The sequence below is a fragment of the Triturus cristatus genome, chromosome 8 (assembly GCF_964204655.1).
Source record: "Triturus cristatus chromosome 8, aTriCri1.1, whole genome shotgun sequence".
Classification (NCBI taxonomy): Eukaryota; Metazoa; Chordata; class Amphibia; order Caudata; family Salamandridae; genus Triturus; species Triturus cristatus.
The window spans coordinates 1,192,471,345-1,192,491,261 of record NC_140591.1 but is presented as its reverse complement, the minus strand read 5'-3'; the positions used below and the strand labels follow the sequence as shown (position 1 = coordinate 1,192,491,261).

At 45.0% G+C, this 19,917-nt stretch overlaps 2 protein-coding genes across 4 annotated transcripts in view; one reads left to right on the top strand and one right to left on the bottom strand.

Moving 5' to 3' along the window:
• The window catches only part of GABRA5 (gamma-aminobutyric acid type A receptor subunit alpha5), a 567,778-nt gene that overhangs the window by 153,315 nt on the left and 394,546 nt on the right, over positions 1-19,917 (top strand). For all 3 annotated transcript variants that reach the window (XM_085622876.1, XM_085622878.1, XM_085622877.1), the window contains exon 3: positions 14,389-14,510. In XM_085622876.1, coding sequence (XP_085479002.1) covers positions 14,389-14,510 — 122 coding nt within the window. The remainder of the gene's footprint in view (positions 1-14,388; positions 14,511-19,917) is intronic.
• Positions 1-19,917, bottom strand: part of GABRB3 (gamma-aminobutyric acid type A receptor subunit beta3) — a 1,060,293-nt gene that overhangs the window by 831,537 nt on the left and 208,839 nt on the right. The gene's annotated exons all lie outside the window — the stretch shown is intronic.

Here is a 19,917-nt window from a genome sequence, read left to right as displayed (position 1 = left end):
TCCCCACTGTACGACCCCTCCCCTGGGAGGGAACGCTGAATCATCCCAACCCTTTCCTTAGGGCACTTAAGTGGTTACCTGTGGGTAGGTCTCTAGATTCGTCGTGGGACAATATTCATTTCAAGACGCCCCTTCTTCTTCGAAGGTCACGGCACTCTGGACTTCGCTGGACTTCGCTCTAGGTCTCAAGACTGCAACTGGGAAGACTTTTTGCAGCTCCTAGTATCGTCGCCCTGCTCGTCTGCTGCAACATCCCTGCCTGTGCTCCATAATGGAACCTTCCAAGGCCTATGGACATCCAAGACACCTGAAGGAAGCTCCCTTGAAGTGAAGGAGTCAGTACCCTGCATCTGCAGGCCCCACAATTAAACTGACTGGTCTGCTGATCCTGAGCTCCTACGGACTCCGAAAGGCTGAGCAACTCAGGTGGTAGTTCTTCACATCTCTTGAGGCCTGCCCTTTCCTCACCAAGTTTGAGACCAGTATTCCTCGTCGGAGCTGCAGGAACCGAACCCCTATGCACCGCGTCAACTTGGTGTTGCAAAGGTTTGTTGGCTTCCTTCCTCCAAGATCTTTGGGCTCCTAGGAGCCCCAACCTTAATCATCTCCAGTGACCAAGATCTTTGTCCTCACTGCAACTCCTGCATTGTGGGCTTGCATCTTTGGTGAGCTGTACGAGGTCCTCTTGTGACACCAGTGCCTCTGGCCTGTGGGTCCCCTTGAGTGTCATATTTGAATTAAGCAGGCTTGCCTGATTGCTCGGGGTCTGTCCTGATTCTCCTGCTTGTGGTGAGTCACCTGGACCTTGCTGGTCCCAACACTGTACCTTCATCACTTTCCACATTGGTTGCATTTGCAAAGGCTTGTTGGTGCTCTCGATGGACACCGACCCCTCAACTCTCAACATCCGATGTGTGACAGCTCATGCATGGCTCCTGGTCTTCCACAGTGTTGCTTGGTCCACACAGCTAATGACTTTGTCATTCTAAATGGCAGATTTCCAGATGAGTCTCCAGCCTCTTTCACATTCCACGCTTCATGTGGGCAATCCCTAATTGACTATATGATGGTATCCTATCAGCTCTGTTGTGCATGCACTCATTTTAAAGTACTGAGTACAAATTTAAGTGATCACAGTATTTTATCAGTAGATGTCAATCTGGAGCCAGAGTTACTGGAAATCTGGAATCCAAGAGATGATTGTATTCTGTTTAACAAAACTAATGTGTGTACTTTTTGGGCTAATGAAAACCCCCCTTGTCTTGGAAGGCTCATTGAAAAAGTGATTTTAGGTACTAGACAGGAAAATCCCATCTCCTGGTTTGAGAAGATTCTGGCCCGATTTAGATCAAGTGGAAGGAAGAAAGCGGGCTGGTGGCTTTAATCCCACAGTGGTTATATCAGTGGGAGTAAAAAAGTTAAATCGCAAGATCAATTCCCTAATAAGAGATCAATTTAAGCAGTCTTCAATGAGTAGACAAGGAAAATTAATAGACTAAAGCAGGCAAGAAAAATAATGCAGGCATCGGAGCAAATTGGATTAAATTAAGAGAGGTTGCACAGTCTGGAGACTCACGTAAATATTGGGCTTTAATAGCCAAATTTTGTGATGGTAGAACTAAGGCAAAAGCGATGTTAATATCAGATGCAGAATGGACCTCATATATTTCACAGTTATATGATCTAAATCCCTTGGCTGAGCCCAATCGGGAACTAGTCTTGGAGTCTCCCGTGGGGATTGATTACGGCCCTCCCTGATGTAAAAAATAGAGTGCTTTATTCAAGGGGCAAGGTATTCAGGTGCGATGGGCCTAGATGACTTACCTATAGCCATAGTCAAACAAGATAGCTCAGCATGGGCACAATTTCTTTGTCCGGTACTTTCATATTGCTATGCACACAGGACCGTCCCGTCCTCTTGGAAAAGAAGCATTGTGGTTTCATTACATAAAAAGTGTCCTAAAAACTCCCCTACCAGTATTAGACAGATCACATTATTGGATGTGACTGGAAGATTGTTTGCCAAAAGCATACTTCTCCACCTCCAGGATTGGGCTTTTGGAAATTACCTTGTCCCAGTAGAGCAAGCTGGGTTCCGTAAACATAGTGGCACTCTAGATAATATCACTGCCCTCCAAACTTTAATCAGAAAATATCCAAAGAGCAAGGGTATGGCCCTATATGCTGCCTTTATAGATTTCTCCACGGCTTTCAACTGGGTTGACCGGGGGACTCTGAGGAGGAACTTGGTCACCTTGGGGTTCCCCATGCACCTGCTCAGACTGATCATTGCATTCCATTCCTCTACATGGACCCAGGTCCTGATGGGAGGTACCTAGTGCATGTCAAGTAAAGTAGAGATCCATAATGGGTTGAAGCAAGGATGCCTGTTGACTCCTCTTCTTTTCTCTCTTTATATTAATGATCTCCGTATTAGGGTGGGCCTCAGTAAATGGGATTCATCAAAACTAGGAACTATGAAACTGAGCTGTCTGCTCTATGCGGACAACACCATTATGTTAGATCTAACTCCAATCGGATTACAAAGGTACCTTAATGAGCTAGCACTCTACTCACATGATTACTTTAAAAAAATAAATACCTCAAAAAGTAAAATAATGGTTTTTAAAGGCCTGGAAAGAAGAGCTAGGAAAAACATGCACTATTTTCTTGGGAAGGATAAACTTTCTGTAGCGAAATTGTATCCATATCTAGGAAGAATATTTACAAGCAAGTGCTTCAGCAGTGACCACATTGACCAGTGCAGAAGTAAGGCAATATCTCAGGCCTACGCAATTGGCAGATTTTACAAACACTGTGGGAAAAGTCACTTCGCACATGCCTTATCAGTTTTAAAAAATTAACATCCCTCCTGTGCTTAGTTATGCCTGAGAATCAGTAGACGACCAGCAGTGGGAGTACTTCGAGATAGTTGAGGGGCATATTTGGTGCCAAATGTGTCATCTGAACTGATCAGCCCCACTAACGGCGATTCAACTTGAATTCGGGTTACTCTCCACTTATGTGTTCGCCATGGCAGTGTACCTGAGATGGAGCAATGCCCTATTGAATAGTACTGAGAACCCCCTACTGGTAGCAATGTGTGAGGAAATCTTTTCATCCCTGAAGGGGAAAAGTGTCCTCTTCAGGAATTACGTGAAAGCTGCAAACATGTTTGAAATAGAGCACAGCGGCATGTGCTCTTTTCCTAAACAAGTTTTGAAAGCATGAATTAAAAAAATTATTTATGAAGTCACTTGCAAAAGAGATATCGCATTATGTTGAGCGTATTCCAATAATTATATTATAGTGGGGAGTAGTATTCATAAACAGCCCCAACCTTATGTTGAATGGAATCTTCCCCATGGAGTGCACAGAACCATCTTGTTGTTAAGGTTGGATTTGCTTCCCTTACAAATAATAACAGGGGTGTGGGAGGGTCTCCCTAGGCAGGGTGGACTCTGTCACTTATGTGGAAGCTGTGTGCAGGATCTAAATCATGTTTTATTTGTCTGTCCCCTACTACATACCTCACAAAGTAGTTTTTTGAGACCGCTGTTCCTCAAATATAACATTGCCACTGCTGAGAAGGCCCGAAATTTCCCTATGGCCCCTCCTTCTGAACCTGTTTTTTTTGGTGAATATATTTTTATTGGCAGTTTTTGTGATTACAGCACGGATACAGTGGAGAATTCCAAAAAGCAGAGTCTCATTCAGAATTACATTAACATTGTTATTTAACGGCAGCAATATATATGACAGTCACAAATAAGTTTTCAGAGTTGATACTCAGTTCCCCTGTCACCCAAGTCACCCCCGTCCAGTCCCCTCCCACCCCGCAGCCACTACACATCCCTGGTGGCTCACCGCACGTCCTTTATCAGGAGACCATAATGTTTTATCTATGATTTCCATATTTTCTGGAACTTTTTGGGACAGCCTCAAGTTATGTATGTTATTTTCTCCCCTGACATATACATGTCCATTCCCCTTCTCCACTCATCCACTGAGGGGCTTTGTGGTGTACCCCATTTACGTGCCAAATCTCGTTTAGTCACCACTAGTCCAAATTATGCAGCAGTAGCTTTGTTTTGGGGAGATCTACTTCTGTATACATACCCAGCAAAACAAACTTGGGGTTTAGGGGTATCTTATCTTCTGGGATGTCTTCTAACTCCTTCAGTAGAGTCGCCCAGTATTTCTGTATGTGTTGGCATTACCATATTGTGTGGAAATAAGTGCCGTTGGTCATGTTACATCTGAGACACTTGGGTGTGTGAGCCCTCCCTAGAAGGTAGAGTTGAGCTCTGTCATAATATGTTCTATGCAGATAATTAAACTGAATCAGTCTAAGGCGGGACTTGATAGCCACTTCCCGAAAGTGCATCAGTGCAATTTCCCAGTCCAGGTCATCAATCTCGCCTCGTTCTGTCTCCCATTTCGCTCTCAATTTCAAGAGATAGTCCGCTAAGTTATTTATTAGGGTTCGGTATGTCCAGGAGACTGCCTTTTCCTTGATTTCACCCATTAAGAGTCGGCCCACCAGCGGGGCATATTCAGGTAGATTGTCTGTGTCTATACCCTGTGCCCTCCAAGCATGTGTCAACTGCAAGTATTTATAGTATTGTGTCTGGTGCATGTTGTATTCTGTCTGTAGGAATGGAAATGTTGCAAACTCATTATGGTCTAATATGTCTTTTATTTGCGAGATCCCCAGCAGGTCCCATTTCCCAAATCCGGTCAGAGCGGGGTTTACCTAGTGACTCAGTTATTCCATTTCATTTGCCTTTCTGCTTTTTTCCACGCTGTTATCACCACTCGTGTGGCCATTTAAGGTTTTGCAGTACCCTTCTCGTCATAGAAGTAGTGTATGTCGGATCGCTTTTCAAATTGCGTGTGTTCCAGTGCATATGTGGGGTGGTCTCTCGGCATGTGTTCCCAGTCGTTTGCCACAATTAAGTGTGCCGCCCAGAAGAAGGCTCTGATATCTAGTAGGGATATGCCCCCATTGTATTGGTTGCGTTGCAGTGTTGCAAGTGCTATCCTGGGGGGGTCTCCGGTCCCTTAAGAACGTTCTCAGTGTGGCAACAATTTTGATGAATACCTCTTCTGGTACCGGTTGATATGTGTTTTGAAGGGTATATAAGAGTTTAAGAAGCACTATCATTTTGTATAGCGCTGCTCTGCCCAGCAGTGTTAATGGCAAAGATTTCCATCTTTCTACATCTGTGTTAAAATCCTTGAGTACTCAGTGAAGGTTGCTATTTAGATTTTTTTTCTTTATCTGTGGTGGCATAAATTCCAAGATATGTTATGCCATTGGGTGCTATCTGTAGCTGGTTAATGTGTCCATATGACTCTCTACCTTGACCCAACGGATAAATGCATTATTTCTCCAAGTTGATTTTATAACCTGCATGTGCCCCGTAACCTGTGAAACCGGTCATGATACTCGGAAGTGTTTCTTCGGGGTTCGTGACATACAGAAGGATGTCATCAGCATATAATGATGTGCGCTCGTTGAGGGACACATTCCCTCTCCCCGGGAAGCCCGTTATATTTGGATGAGTTTGCATGACACAAGCAAGAGGCTCCAACACCAGAGCAAAGAGAAGAGGGGACAGAGGACACCCCTGACATGTCCCGCGTTCTATGGGAAATTCCTGTGAGATCACTCCATTGACCCGTGTCCTGACCAGGGGTCTTTCATAAAGAATTGCTATCCATTGCCTAAATGTGGGGCCAAATCCAAACTCCTCTAGGGCGGACATGAGAAACGGCGAGTGGACGGTGTCAAATGCCTTCTCAGCATCGAGTGACAGGATGAGGTGGGGGTCTGCTCTGGTACTTGCTACTTCCAGCCAGTTGTGTAACCTCCGAAGTTTAAGCCTTGTCGGTCTTTTTGGCATAAAACCCAACTGGTCCTGGTGAATGAGACTGTTTATTACTCCAATGAGCCTGTTGGCCAATATTTTAGCTAATATTTTTGTTTCCACGTTAATAAGGGAGATGGGTCGGTAGGAACTACATTTCTGTGGTGGTCTATCTTTTTTGGGTATTACCACAACTGTGGCCGTTCGTAGATCGATGCTGCGTTTTGCTTAAAAAGTTCAGGTGGTAGCCCGTTCGGTCCCGGAACCTTTCTGGTTTTCAACTGACTGATGGCTTCCCCAATTTCTTTGAGAGTAATTTCCTTCTCCAATGTCTGTGAATCCTTCATTGCTAATTTAGGGAACTCTATGTTTTCAAGGTAGACTTTTATTTGCAGTGGGTCTACCAGAGGACTCTTGGAATAAAAGGCCTCATAGTATGGCAAAGGCATTGGCTATTACAGTGGGCGTTGTGTGGGTTTGACCATCATCTGTTTGTATCTGGGCCACCCATCTATTATCTAACTCTTTTTTGCTGAGCCATGCAATTAACCTGCCCGTTTTGTCTCCAGCGTCATATAGGCCCCGGTGCATGGCTTGTATCGCATGTTGCACGTCTTTCTTGGCCAGGGTAGGGTATTCCCGCCGGAGAATGTGTAGTCTTCTTAGCAAGGAGCGGTCTGCGCTCGTGAGGGCTTACGTTTCAGTTCGTAGGAGTTGGGTTTTAAGCCCCGTGATCTCCTCATATTCTTTCCGCTTCTTATAAGCTATGATATTCTGGGCTCTATCCTGTAGGACAGGCTTGTATGCTTCCCATAGTGTAATGGCAGCGTCTACTGACCACACATTTGCCTGAAAGTAAAGTTCCGATTCTACCCAAATTTCCTTGGTTACCTTAGGGTTTTTTAATTCCCACAATTGAGCTTCCACTCCCCGGCGGAGGGTTTTGCGTTGAAGCCCACTGTTAGCCACAGGGGCAAGTGGTCTGAGAGACCTCTTGCCAGGTATTCTATTTTTTGGACCTCTGCTAGTTCTCCTGCTGGGGCTAGAATATAATCTATCCTTGAGAAGGCTTTATGAGCACCTGAATAGAAGGAGTAGGCTTTGTTCTGGGAGTGTTGTCTGCGCCATATATCAGTTAATGCCAGTGTATCTACAAAACGCTTGAGTTGTGTCTCCTTAGGGCCTCCGGTTGGAGTTGCCGTACGGTCAGTCAGGGGGTCCATTACATCATTGAAGTCTCCCCCAATGAGGTGAGTACCGGAACCTGCCTCCAGAGGGATGGTGGCGAGTTTCTCAAGTGTCTGTTTCTGCAATCTGGGGGGCGCGTATACGCTTATGAAAGTGATGTCCCTTCTGTCCCAAATACCCTTGACTGCTACATGTGTTCCATTGGGGTCTGTCCAGGTGCATTCAATTCTGAATGGCGGGCATTTCCTAATTAAAATGCCATTCCCCTCGCCCCCGTGGAAAACCGCACGTGGGCCAGTGTCTTGTATGCCCCTCTACCCAGGAATCCAAATTGTGTACCCTTCAAATGGGTTTCTTGCAAGAATATTATATCTGGTTTTAGTCTCTTGATGTATGCTGACAGCAATCCTCACTTGACTTTGTTCCCCATCCCATTAACGTTCCACGAAAGGACTGAGTAGGAATCTTTATTAGGTGCTGTCATAATGGTGGTGTGATGTGTCCTTCCCACTGCCGGAGCTGCTTCCCAGGTCCCCCTGCCTCCATGCCTGTTATCTCAAATAATGTGTATCCATTCTAATCTGCCTATTAACTTTATTAAAACCCCCTTACACCTGCCCCACCCCCCATAGTCCCCCATCAACCAATCGACTGCCCGTCGGGTCAGCGTGACCAACAATGTCATATTCGGATTGGAGAGGTCTGTCACCCACCCTCCCAAATTCCCTACCTCAAGTGTCTTCCTACTCTCCCAGCCCTCCCGCCTCTACTCTATGAGACTCGTAAAAGCCCCAGGGGGGGGGCAGTATCTCTGGCTACCAGTGTAAACAACTGTCTAGGATGTTAGGGAGACACTCCACGAAAATAAACAACACAATAAGTCCCACTTAAAATACAAAACTGAAACAATACAGAAGGGGGGGTAGGGGGGAGAGAGAAAAGAGGAGGGAAAATAATCAACTACACCAGGGAAAGAAAAACACACGGGGTGTGTATGAGGCTACCCGGTCAGCTTACGGTCCTTGCGGCTCTCTGGGCCCGGTGTCGCTCTTCATTCTTCTGTGTCTACTTGCCGAGTCTGAGTGTTCATGGCAGCCTCAGAAGCATCATCTATAGGATTTTTGAGGAGATTAATGTTCTGCATCAAGGGGTGGTCATCCTCCAAGTCAGTTGTAATGTCTTGATCCGTGCATTCTGCTGCATGGTGTTTCCTAAGTTCTCCAATCTGCAACTCTATATTAGGCCTGCCGGATAAGTGCGTACTTTCTGAGTCTGAAGCCTGGGATGTCGACTTGGCTGGGGTCCTACTGCGGTATGGCGTTGCCCTGCTCTGTTCACCCAGCATAGCGGTGTTATTTCTCCATTTTAGGCGATGTGAACTCGGTCTTCCTCCATGTGCCAGGGGGGCTTTTCTTGGGAAGTATCTCAGGGTTCCCTGATGTCCTTTTCGGAGGTTGCTCCTCCAGCCAGTGCCATGCCTCCTCCGGGGTGTTAAAGAACAGCGTCTTGGACTGGTATATCACTTTAAGTTTGGCAGGGAAGAGTAACATATCTGTGAATTGCAAGTTCCACAGTTTTTCTTTCACTGAATGAAATGTTTTGCGTTGTTTTTGCACGTCCCTTGAATAATCTGAAAACACCATTATTTTAGTGTTGACCATTTGTATTTCACCTTTGTGTCTTATTTCTCAAAGGATGAGGTCCCTATCCTGATAATTGAGAAAGTGCGCGATTAACGGAAGGGGTGGGCCTCACGGTGGCGGCCGTGCTCCTGGTATTTTATGCACCCTTTCGATCACAAAGCAGGGCGAGAACTGCACATCCGGGAGTGAATCCGTCAGCCATTTGTGCTGTGCTACAGCTTCTGGAAATCTGAGAAAGCAGAGGTTGTTTCTTCGCGCTTGATTTTCAGCATCATCGACTCTCCACCTCGCATCTTTCATGGCCATGGTCAAGGCCGTGACTTCCCTCTAGAGTGTGTGTGAGGTATCTACCTGCGCTGTTTGGGTTGTGTGACTTTCTCCAAAACGTTTCGAGATCCAATCGCAACAGGTTAACATCTATTTTAATTTAGTCGATTTTGCCCTCCAGCTCCTCTCTGGAGGATTGGATGACCTGGAGGATAACCTTGTTGTCCTGTGCATCTACAGCTGCAGCGGCGGGGGCCTCCGTTGTAGATAGTACATTGGCAAATTTATCCATCTTCCCCTGCCTCTCGGGTTTCGGGTCCTTGTCCTTAGCCATCTGATATTGTTACTGGGTATTCTTGGTGTGGTGTGAAGAGGGGGGCAGAGGGGTCCCCGGTTTCTATGCGTCCTCACTCCGTTTGGGTGTCCCGCCGTAAGGCTACATCCCCAGTGGGTCGCCACGTGGGCGTCTCTGTCCTATGTACTGATGGAGTGTCTCTTCTGTCGCTGCAGTCTTCCCTGGGTGTGTGGGTCATCTGGCTCTGGGGGCTCTGCCCATTCCTTCGCTGGTGGATCACCTTATGCTAGTGTCACGCAGCAAGAACCTGCGTTTTGCTGCGATAGTATCCCGCCTCTTGGGTGCTGCCTCTCAGGCTCTCCTTAGGTCGTCCAGTGTGCCGGCTGGAAGAGAAATAAATCCCCTCCCCACTGCCCAAGGGGCCGGGTGTCCATCCGGCCCGCTCCTCCCGATGGGTTAGGTTGTATGAATTTAGTTGCGATATAGCCCTTCCCCGTGCTTTCTCCGCACTACCAGCGTCCACGCCGCGGTTTCCCCGTTCACACTCGCCAGTCCACATGAGGTCTTGGTGTCGTCCTTTGGATCTGTGGGCCCATATAGGGGAGGGCCGGGCCAGCTGGACGGGTCGGTTGGCAGTATCTGATTTCCTGCCTTCTCAAGCGATGGTCTGATATGTCCAGGATTTTTTCTTTTTGGCTACAGACAGGGCCTCACATCTTGGTCCCACATCAAGTTCCTCACATTGTTTTCTCCTGGGGCGTCGGTAGTGGCGGTTGTCCCCGTATCTCAAGTGCCTCAGTTCCCACACATCAGGGCGCTGGCCACCGGGTGTGCAGGCACCACCACCCACCGATCGTCCTCTCGCAGTCTCAGCCCGTATATCTCGTTGATGCTAGGTGGATGCGCGGGTATTGAACTGCTCTCCCCTTCAACATCGAGCGAAGGCATAGTAGGAGGCATAGTAGGGGGGGAGTTTATACCACTAGCCCGATCTCCCTCCGGGCCCAGGGCGTCTACACCCCACAGTCCTTTCACTTGAACCCCTCGCCGACAGGCATGATTTATGGCTCCCTCTCCCAGAGTGTCCGCAGCCCAGGCGCACTCCTGACAGTGTATGTTGCCTCCCGCTCCGTCTGTCTCTGGGTGTCGCCCATGTCTGCACTCACCCTGACACTCTGCTGACATTTACAGGATGGAAAATACCAGGCTAAGTGGATTTTGGAATTGTAAGCACAGAAATCTGCATTTATGGCCTATTTTGATGTAATTGGCATTATGAATTGTGTCTGATAAATGTTAATGTCTAAAATATAATTATTTATTTGGTGTGACAAATAAGGCATCAACTATGCAAGACTTGTAATCAATTCCATGGTGTCATCTTGATAAATAAGGGAGGAACACCACCACAGATCCAGTAATCCAAAAATACATGCACAGGTGTGCATTTTTGACAAGTGGTAGCTCGAACTGAAGTTGTCACTGTTGCCAGGGAAAGTTCAGCTATTCTTGATATTGTTTTTTACTCCTGCACTTGTAGACAGCCTCCGTTCTCACAGATGTAGGCCAAGCCGGCATGTTGTAGGCTTAGCCACCTGTTGCCTTTAGCTGGACAGTCACTGGAGGAGAATTCAGCTTCTGAATGAACTATAAAATCCTGGTGAACCTAGATGGCATTCATTTCCCTCAGCTGACTGGTAAAGACTCCACTAAAGCGTCTACTAATTCCTCCTGCAGCTAATCTCACTTGTGCTAGTCAACCTCAGTAGAATTCTTAAACTTTTGGCAGCCAGGAAGAGGAGTGTGTTTTAGGAGTTCCCAAAGGTATTTTGCTGTGCCAGTCTAAAGCAGGTAAAGGCTATTAACATGGATAACTTCCGCATGCTCAGGGGTCATTACGATGGCGAAAGGCTGCCACTGCCAACAGTGCGGTGGCGGGCCTTCTGCCATTGGAAAGCAATTTTCCCCCTGCCACATTACGATGGCAAGGGGGAATCTGACCGCAAATGTGGCGGACGCATAGACCGACCGCCACAGATCCGCCACAGGAAATCATTACGATTGCCTGGCGGAGCGGTCAGCATCAGTAAAATGGTGGCGTGCCTAGCAGGCACTGTCTGCCAGATTAGGATGCTGGCCGCAGCCAGGCTTTCCGTGGCGGGTAAATGTCACGCTGGCGGGGATTGGTTTTGGAGGCCCGTTGCGGGCCCCCCTTGTTTTGGGGGGAGGTGTTTGTGCACTGGGGGATACCCATGGTACCCCCTTACATTTCACTGCACTACGTGGCATGCACTGTGTGGTACCTGCCACGTAGCGTAGTGAAATGCACAACATTGCATTTTTAACATCGCGGCGGGTACCGATCCCCACAACGATGGTGGTCGGACAAAAGTCCAACTGCCATCGTAATGACCCCCTTAGTTTTTATCTTATGTTTTTATCTTTTTTCAGGGTTACTCTAAACCTTTTGCCTTCCTCCTCCTCTGTTTTTGACTTCGTTTTTGCTGGCTTTAGGACTCTGAGCACTTTACCACTGCTGACCAGTGCTAACGTGCATGTGCCCTTATCTAAAATGGGATAGCAATTGGTTTATCCATGATTGGTATATTTGGTTGAATAAGAAGTCTCTAGTAAAGTGGTATATCATATACCCAGGGCCTGTAAACCAAATGCTATTAGTAGGCCTGAAGCACTGATTGTGGCACCCACAGAAGTAGCCTTTGAAACCTGACTCAAGCCTGCCACTAGAGAGCTGTGGGCACAGTTTACTGCCACCTCAACATGGCATTTACAACTGCTTTGCCAAGCCTTAAAGTACCCTTTTATTACATCCCAGCCACCCCTAAGGTAGGCCCTGGGTAGCCACAAGGGCATGGTGCTGTGTAAGTAAAAGGTAGGACATGTACCTTTTTGTTTTACATGTGCTGGTAGTAACAACCACCCACGTTTTTTTTACTACTGTGAGGCCTGCTCCTCTCATTGTTAACATTGGGTATTCCTTAAATTCCCTTTTTAAGTGTAATCCCTGATTGCAGAGTAGTAGGTGCTTTATGTTTTATATAATTGGATTGGTAATGACAAATCCACTTTAGTTGTAAAGTTGGAGCTGGTATTTCTAATCTAGAGTTGTCACTTTTATAAAGTGGACATTTCTCTGCTTTAGCTCTCTTGTAAGCCTTGCAGCCTGTCTCCAATATACATCTACACTGCACAGCTACACTTTCTGCATTACCTCTAGATAGCCACAAGTACAGGACACTCAGATGCATCTGCATTAATCTGCATACTTATGGGTATTTCTGGGCAAGAGGAAGGGGAGGAGCTGACACACTTGAATAGGTAGTGGCTGGCATTACACAAAACACTGACTTACCCCCCTCAGATAGGCTGGCAGACAGAGCTGGGCTGTAAGGACACATGAGCACAACAAAGGCTTTATGTAGTCTTCTCCACTTCAAAGACACATTTGGTTATAAGTATTGGGTCTGTGACCCCCCTCTCACTAGTTCACTTTGGGGTCCTAAGGAGACTCTGCCAAGAAGAGGAGCTGTGCTACAGGAGGGCCTGCCACTTTGCTAATTGCTTTGCTGTGTTTGCCTTCTGCCTGCTGATTGCTGGGGTACAGAAGGGACTGCCACTTTACTACCTGATCTGCAGTGTTAACCTGCTGCCTCTGACCTGTGCATTGAGAAGAACGGGACCTGCTCTCTACAAGTTTTTGCAATCTAAGTACCTCCAAGGGTTTGTTGGTATGACCCCTGTTCAGGAAATCTCAGGGACATGAAAGATTTCATTCACACAAACGACCACTGCTAGGCTCTGTTAATCCAGAGTCTGACCCGCCTGACTTGCTGTCAACCAGTCTTGGGACTTCGCAGAGTGTCAGCAGCCACTTTTGGGCATCCACAGCATCAGTGTAGTGCACCGATCAAGAACCACCATGCCGGCCTGCTCATGCACATACCATTGTGTTTGTCGACTTTGCCAAAGCCGCAACGCCCGAAGACAGTTCACAGTGACCCAGCACACTTTGCACACATCAAGGAAAGACGGGCTTCTGACCTCCGTGACTCCAATCACTGCATCAAATCTAGCAAGGGGAGACTCCGGCAAAGTGGGTCCCAATCCTGAGGCCGATGGCACCACCGCAATCCCCCGAGAAAGGTACAGTGCACTCTAGGACTTAAGATGTCCCTGCTGCCCACCAGCACTCCATGAGCGAGTAGATTAGTCTCCTGAAAACTTGACATTGCTGCTTCTTAACTATAATACCTTTGAAAACATTGCTTCATGAAGACCTGGGGAGAAAGTCTGTTCCTGATCCACAGTGTGGATTGCTGTCATTTCCCCAGCATAACCATAAAGTACCTACTTTCAGCTTTGTACTTTCTTGAAGTAGTTATAACTTGAGATGCTTTAATTGGATTCTTATTGTTTTTATCTTGATTTAGAGAGTAAAAGAGATACTATTTTCATACCTCATTGTGGAGTCTTTTTTGTGGTGTTTTCACTGTGTTACTGTATCCACATATGACCAACTGCTTTACACATTTCCTCTTATGTTAAGCCTGACTGCTCTGTGCAAAGCTACCAGAGGGTGACGTTGATTTAAGTGTGTGACTGACTTATCCTGACTAGAATTGCCGTTCCTACTTAGACAGGGTGCATACCTCTGCCAACTAGGGACCCGATTTCTAACATTATGGACAAGTCCACACCCAGGTTGTAGCACATTTCGCTCTCACAGATGGGACAACATGCCTTCTGTAATAGCAAAGATGTATGATGGTGCACATGTGGGTCTTAACACTTTGAGTAAGCCGGAAAGGTACTCTCTTCTCTCAAAGCACCTGAATATAATTCTCTTTTAAGTGCTGTGGGCAAACACAGGACAAATTGAGTGATATTTCCAAGGCTAAATATCACAGTCCATTTGATCTCTAAGCAAGATATTTGAGTTATGTTACAGACAGGTCACCTGCGTGATTGGAGCTACAATATGAATCAACTAGAGCATTGTCGCTAGGGATTAACAAGTCAAAGTGATACATATAAAGCATGTTTTCAATTGCTTGCAAACATTTTCAGTTAAAAGCAGCATACCTTTTCTCCTTCCCGACAGCTTGTCACAGATAGCTGTTCCTACAGTAAAAGATTCTGCCAATGATGACACAACTATATTCACAAGAATTTTGGATGGCCTGCTAGACGGATATGATAACCGGTTGCGCCCTGGACTGGGAGGTAATTTGTTTAAAAAAATCATTTACTGTTATCTGCCTCCTGTAAATTGTGTACATCACTCAGCATACACTTTAAGATATCAAGACATCAAAACACTTGCACATTGTGTGGGAGCTTTTTTTTTAAATTAAGTGGTTTAAAAGCAAGTGGTGCTGTCAATCATTTTTTGCACAGTTGCCTGCACTCTAACAATAGTTGTTTCTAGTTTGTACTTTAATCATTTTTCTTGCAAGCACATAATATTGTATATTACTGAAAAAGGTGCTGGAGGCACAAATGGCGCAGTTCTAAGTTCATCAACCTCCTACGCCGCATTCCTTAGTATGCATGAGCCATGCGGATCTGGGGACTGGCACTGGCTTGGCGTTATGTGGCCTTTAACGAAAATGTGCTGCAATAAGTGCTACAGTTTTAATACGTTCTGCCATCACTAGGTGCTGAAAATAATAGCTGTTTTTATAATTCAGTTTACTGACCTCAGGAGGGGTAAATTGCTTTTTTCATGATTTATCTCCTGATTCTGTGGTCAATATGGTCAGGGTGAACGTTAATTCACAGTCTTTGATTACGAGTGCCTCGTTTAGTTCTGACATCTGTGAAGGCTAGGGCCGAGTTCTGCTCCATGGAACTCTGCGGAACTCCGCGAAGTGCCCAAAAAACTCTGCAGCTTTCAGTGAGGGGCGGAGTGTGGTAAGTCACGCTGCTCTCACTGATTCTTAGGACCGGGAGTTTGTTCCGCACTGTAAACTCATCATGAACAATACCACATGTTGTGCCGTTTGAGTAGATATTCTACTCGAGCGGCAGCATCCTCAACGCGAGCAGCAGATTTCTCAACATGCGTGGTCACGACCTGCCACAACCACATGCATTGAGAAATCCCGGCGGGAGAAGGTCTAGCGTGCAATTTTTCTTGCTCCAATGAGCCTCTTTGCGTCACTTCACAAAGTTTTGCAGGACTTCGCACTATGCCACAGAGAGTTGAGTGGGCAAAACTGTGTGAAATCTGCTGGCGGAGTGGAAATCTTAGCCCTCCCCCACACCTGTGCAAAGACGTGTTTGAAAGGATGTCAGAATTATGAGTTTGTTGGACCAACGGTTAAAATTCCCCCTCCCCGTCATAAATTTTGGCTGATCAATTCCCTTTACATGTATAGGATGGAAAACATACCAGCACAAGTGGATAACTAAAATCTGCATGTCCTATTTTGACGGGAAGCTCATACTTGGCACTATGTATTGTATCCGATAAACATTGATGTCCAATGAATCATTATTTATTGAGTTTGATATATAATGAACCAACTATGCCAGACCTGTAATCAATTTTAGAGTGTCATTTTCTGGCTAAATAAGGGAGAAAAAAACACCCTAGATCGAGTAATACGATAATCCAGGCACAGGTGTGCATTTTCCTCAAATTTGATAGGTGGCAGCTCGAATTGAAATTTGAACAGGTTCCAGGGAAAACAGTTATTTTTGAAAATTTTGGGACAGATTTACAAGCCCCTTGCACCACTTTTGCATCACTTTTAACATGGGAAAAGTGACGCTAAAGTGGCGCAAGGGGCTTGTAAATAAGCCCCTTTGTTTTTACTGGTGCACTTTTAGACTGGCTTACTGTCCTCATAGTTGTAGGCCATGCAGGCACGTTGCATGCTTCACCACCCGCTCACTTTGGCAGGAACAGGTATTGGAGGGGAATGTAGGGGCATATCAGCAACAGCCGGCGATAATTATCGCTAAGCGCACTTATCGCTAGGATAATTATCGCTGGCTAGCGTGGATTTTTATCGCTGAGATAGCGTGCTATTAGCAACGCTTATCTCAAAAGCGATAAAAATCCTCATGCTAACTGCCTAACGTGAGATTATCGCTGGAAACCCAGCGATAGTCTCACGCAATGTGGCGTTAGCTTGATGATAGGGACTCAAAAACTTAGCCATGATATCCACCTTCCATAGGATATCATGGCTAAGTCAGTCCTGAAGCAGGCGTAAGGAAAGTAGCGATAACAGGGGTTATCGCTACTTTTCTTGCCGCTATGCTTCATAGAGTGGGGCTTGATGATAGGAGAAATGTCGCTTAGCGACATTTCTCCTGTCATGTCAGGTCAGGAACGGCCACTTTGCATCTCATTTGAGATGCAAAGCTGGGCGTTAGGAATTCCCACGCTAACGCAAGTTTTCACGCGTTAGCGTGAGCTTGCTAATTAGGCGATAAAATTATCGCCGCTTTTTGACCGAAAACGACCTCAAAAGCGGCAATAATTTTATCGCCTCGCCTTGCTGATATACCCCTTAGCTTCTTCTGACTGAGGTGCAAAACTCCGGGGAACCCGAAGGGCATTCAGTCCCCTTAGCTGACTGGTAAAGCGTCCACTACAACTTCTATTTATGGCCTCCCTCCCACCAGAGGCAGGCTCAGTATCCGGACCGCCCAGTTGGTCATCTACATTTTGCTTCCTGGGTGGGTTTTGCTTTGCCAGGAAGCTGAAATATTGAATGGACACCCAACATCCAATTTGGACTTCGACTAAACACAGGTGACTGGTGCAGCTCCACAAATGCGAATGTGGGTAGCCTTGAAGTAATGTCGCTTAAAGAAAAAACTGTTTGCAAACTGAGCCATGTGAAGTTGTACTGGATAGTGCCCGCAATGATAAGCAGAGGAAAAGGAGCCAGTGAAGCAGATTGTTAAAATGATTCAGAAAGACCCTGTGAAAGGGTTTATTACACTGTAGGATACTACAAACATGTGATGTGTAGACACTATAAAATAACAGAAGAGGGGAAACAGTCTTTTAAACATCGGATCTGAAATAGGATAATTAAATGATTATTTTTAACGAATGGTAGGGCCTATTAGGAGGGTCATTGAATGTTAAAACAGCATACAGTAAAGGGAAATTAAACCTTTAAACATTGCAAATCATCTTTATTACTATGCAATATTCAACCCAATAAAAAAGAGGGGGAACACCATTGTAAATATGATTAAACCACATGGGGTTTTATATATATATTGCCATGTTGGTCATATTAATCCCCGAGGTAAGAATGAATACCCAACTTTACGTGAATTTAAGCAAAGGAGAAATCTTAAAAGATACATTTTCTGAGCATACATTGGGTTAGAAGAGTAACCTGGATTATATCAATCATCTTCCATAGAAATGTATAGGTATGTAAAGAAATTAGAACGGAGAAGTCAAATTAAAATCATAAGGGTAATAATGGCTATGAAGGAACCACCCGAATCAGCAATAAAAGTAATGATGTGGCAGTGGTCACATAGAATTAAATTTGCCTAGGAACCGTCAGTTAATTCAAACCTGATAATCTACACTAAACAATAAATAATGAGTTGGAAACATTAAAGGAGATGAATCTTTAAGAACCCACTAATAGAGAAAACAATGTATTATAGAAGCAGCTCAATATAAATAGGGTACATTTTGTGTAAAGGCATGCAATTGTAAAATATATATATATATATGAGATTATTTAATTAAGCTGTAAATTATTCTTTACTTTTTTCTTGTAGACCTGAATAAAAGAGTGTATAGGATCTCACTCCTAAAAGGAACAAGGAGGACGGAAAAATGTTATTGAGCCGTCTGAATAGTGGCTAGCTCTGCGGAAGGCACAGTAATGCGGCCAAAACCTCATGGATGATGTTGACACATGACGTTTTTAAATTATTTGGATGCCTATGAAAGCTTGTAGTTGTAGCTGGATTAAATAGATGCATAGGTATAGTGAAGAAAGGCCAGGTGCTGTTGGTGTGTGTGTATAGGAATACTGTTCTAGTTCAACTATGAGTGACTGAACAAGACTGGAAACTATGAGCCTAAAACTGGTGAGGGGATCAAATCAACAGTTCAATGTATGGTACTCAATTCAATTCAATTAGACTTCATTCAGTTAGATGATAACCATAAAAGCACAACTAAAAACAAGTACAGTTAATAAATTCAATGTACAAAAACCATAAATGACTACATTTCGTAAAATGTATAAGAAACATAGATAATGGAAAAATTGGGCCAGCAACACAAGAGAAACATATCACACAGCTGGTCATGTAATAAAAAGGTACGAGAACAATTTCACTATAACTCAGACATGGAATCTCTAGCTCTTCTGGCAGTGCTAAGAAAACAACACACTTTAAAAATAAAATGGAGATCAGGTAAAAGTTGCAAAAACAACAAGGACGGGCGAGCTTTTTTAAAATTCAGAGATCTCAAATAAAGGTTTAATAAACATGTTGATTGGGCCTGTAAAATGTCAAGAGAATAAAGTGAAGTGACAGGTGTCCTGAGGAGACTGAGAGTCGCAGCCATATGGGCCTAAAGTTTCCAGGGGGCTGCAGCCCTTTGGAAAGGTAAGTAGATGGTGTATCATATTGAGTCTAAATCTGGCCAATAATAAATTGACCCTGTCATTCTCCAAACTCTACAAAGATTGTTCCATACCAGGTACACTTATAAACAGCAGAAAGTCCCTTACCCTAGCTTTCAAGATTTCAAATTTTTCCTGATTAAGTGCACTTTGTTGCAAAAAAAAAGTGTATCGAACCCCTTTTATTTCAGCATGACTCATGGATTCTGGTTACCAAAATACATCACTCTCCCTAGGCTGCTCAGAACACCCTTAATGTACCCAATCCGAATGTATGACGTTACAACGCATAAATTTACAACGCATGTCTTTGCAACGTAGTTTTTACATCGCAACATCCTTTACAACGCACACATTTACATCGCAAGCCACTACAATACATTTTTAAAAACTACACTTACAACACATTCCATCACATCGCATCATACCTTTACAACGCATACCATTACAAAGCATACCATTACATTGCATTTAAGGTAAGTGTTGGATAGTGCAGGGGTAAAAATTACTATTCTACCTCCAGGGGGTGCAACAGGAGGGTAAGTGTTGGATAGTGTAGGGTACTATGCGTTGTAATGGTATGTGTTGTAATGACATGCGATGTAATGCCTACGTTGTAGTGACATGCGTTGTAGTGTCATGCGTTGTAGTGACATGCAATGTAATGGCTGCGTTGTAGTGACATGCGTTGTAAAGGATGTTGCGATGTAATGACTGCGTTGTAAATGTAGTGCGATGTAATGACTGCGTTGTAAAGGTTGTTTCCCACCCAATCCATAGGATCTTCATAGCATTCCCTATAGACAGTCAGTCTCTCAAAATCACCTTATTTTAATGCAAGTCACTGGCTGACTATAATTTGATCCAACAGATTAGTGACCTCTATGCAGTCTTATCGACTAGATACTGCACTCCCAGTTCCTCATGTACTGTAAATGCTGGGGTGCTTTTGTGACCCTGTAGTACCCGTCTCAAAAATGAGTTTTCAATAAGCTGAATTC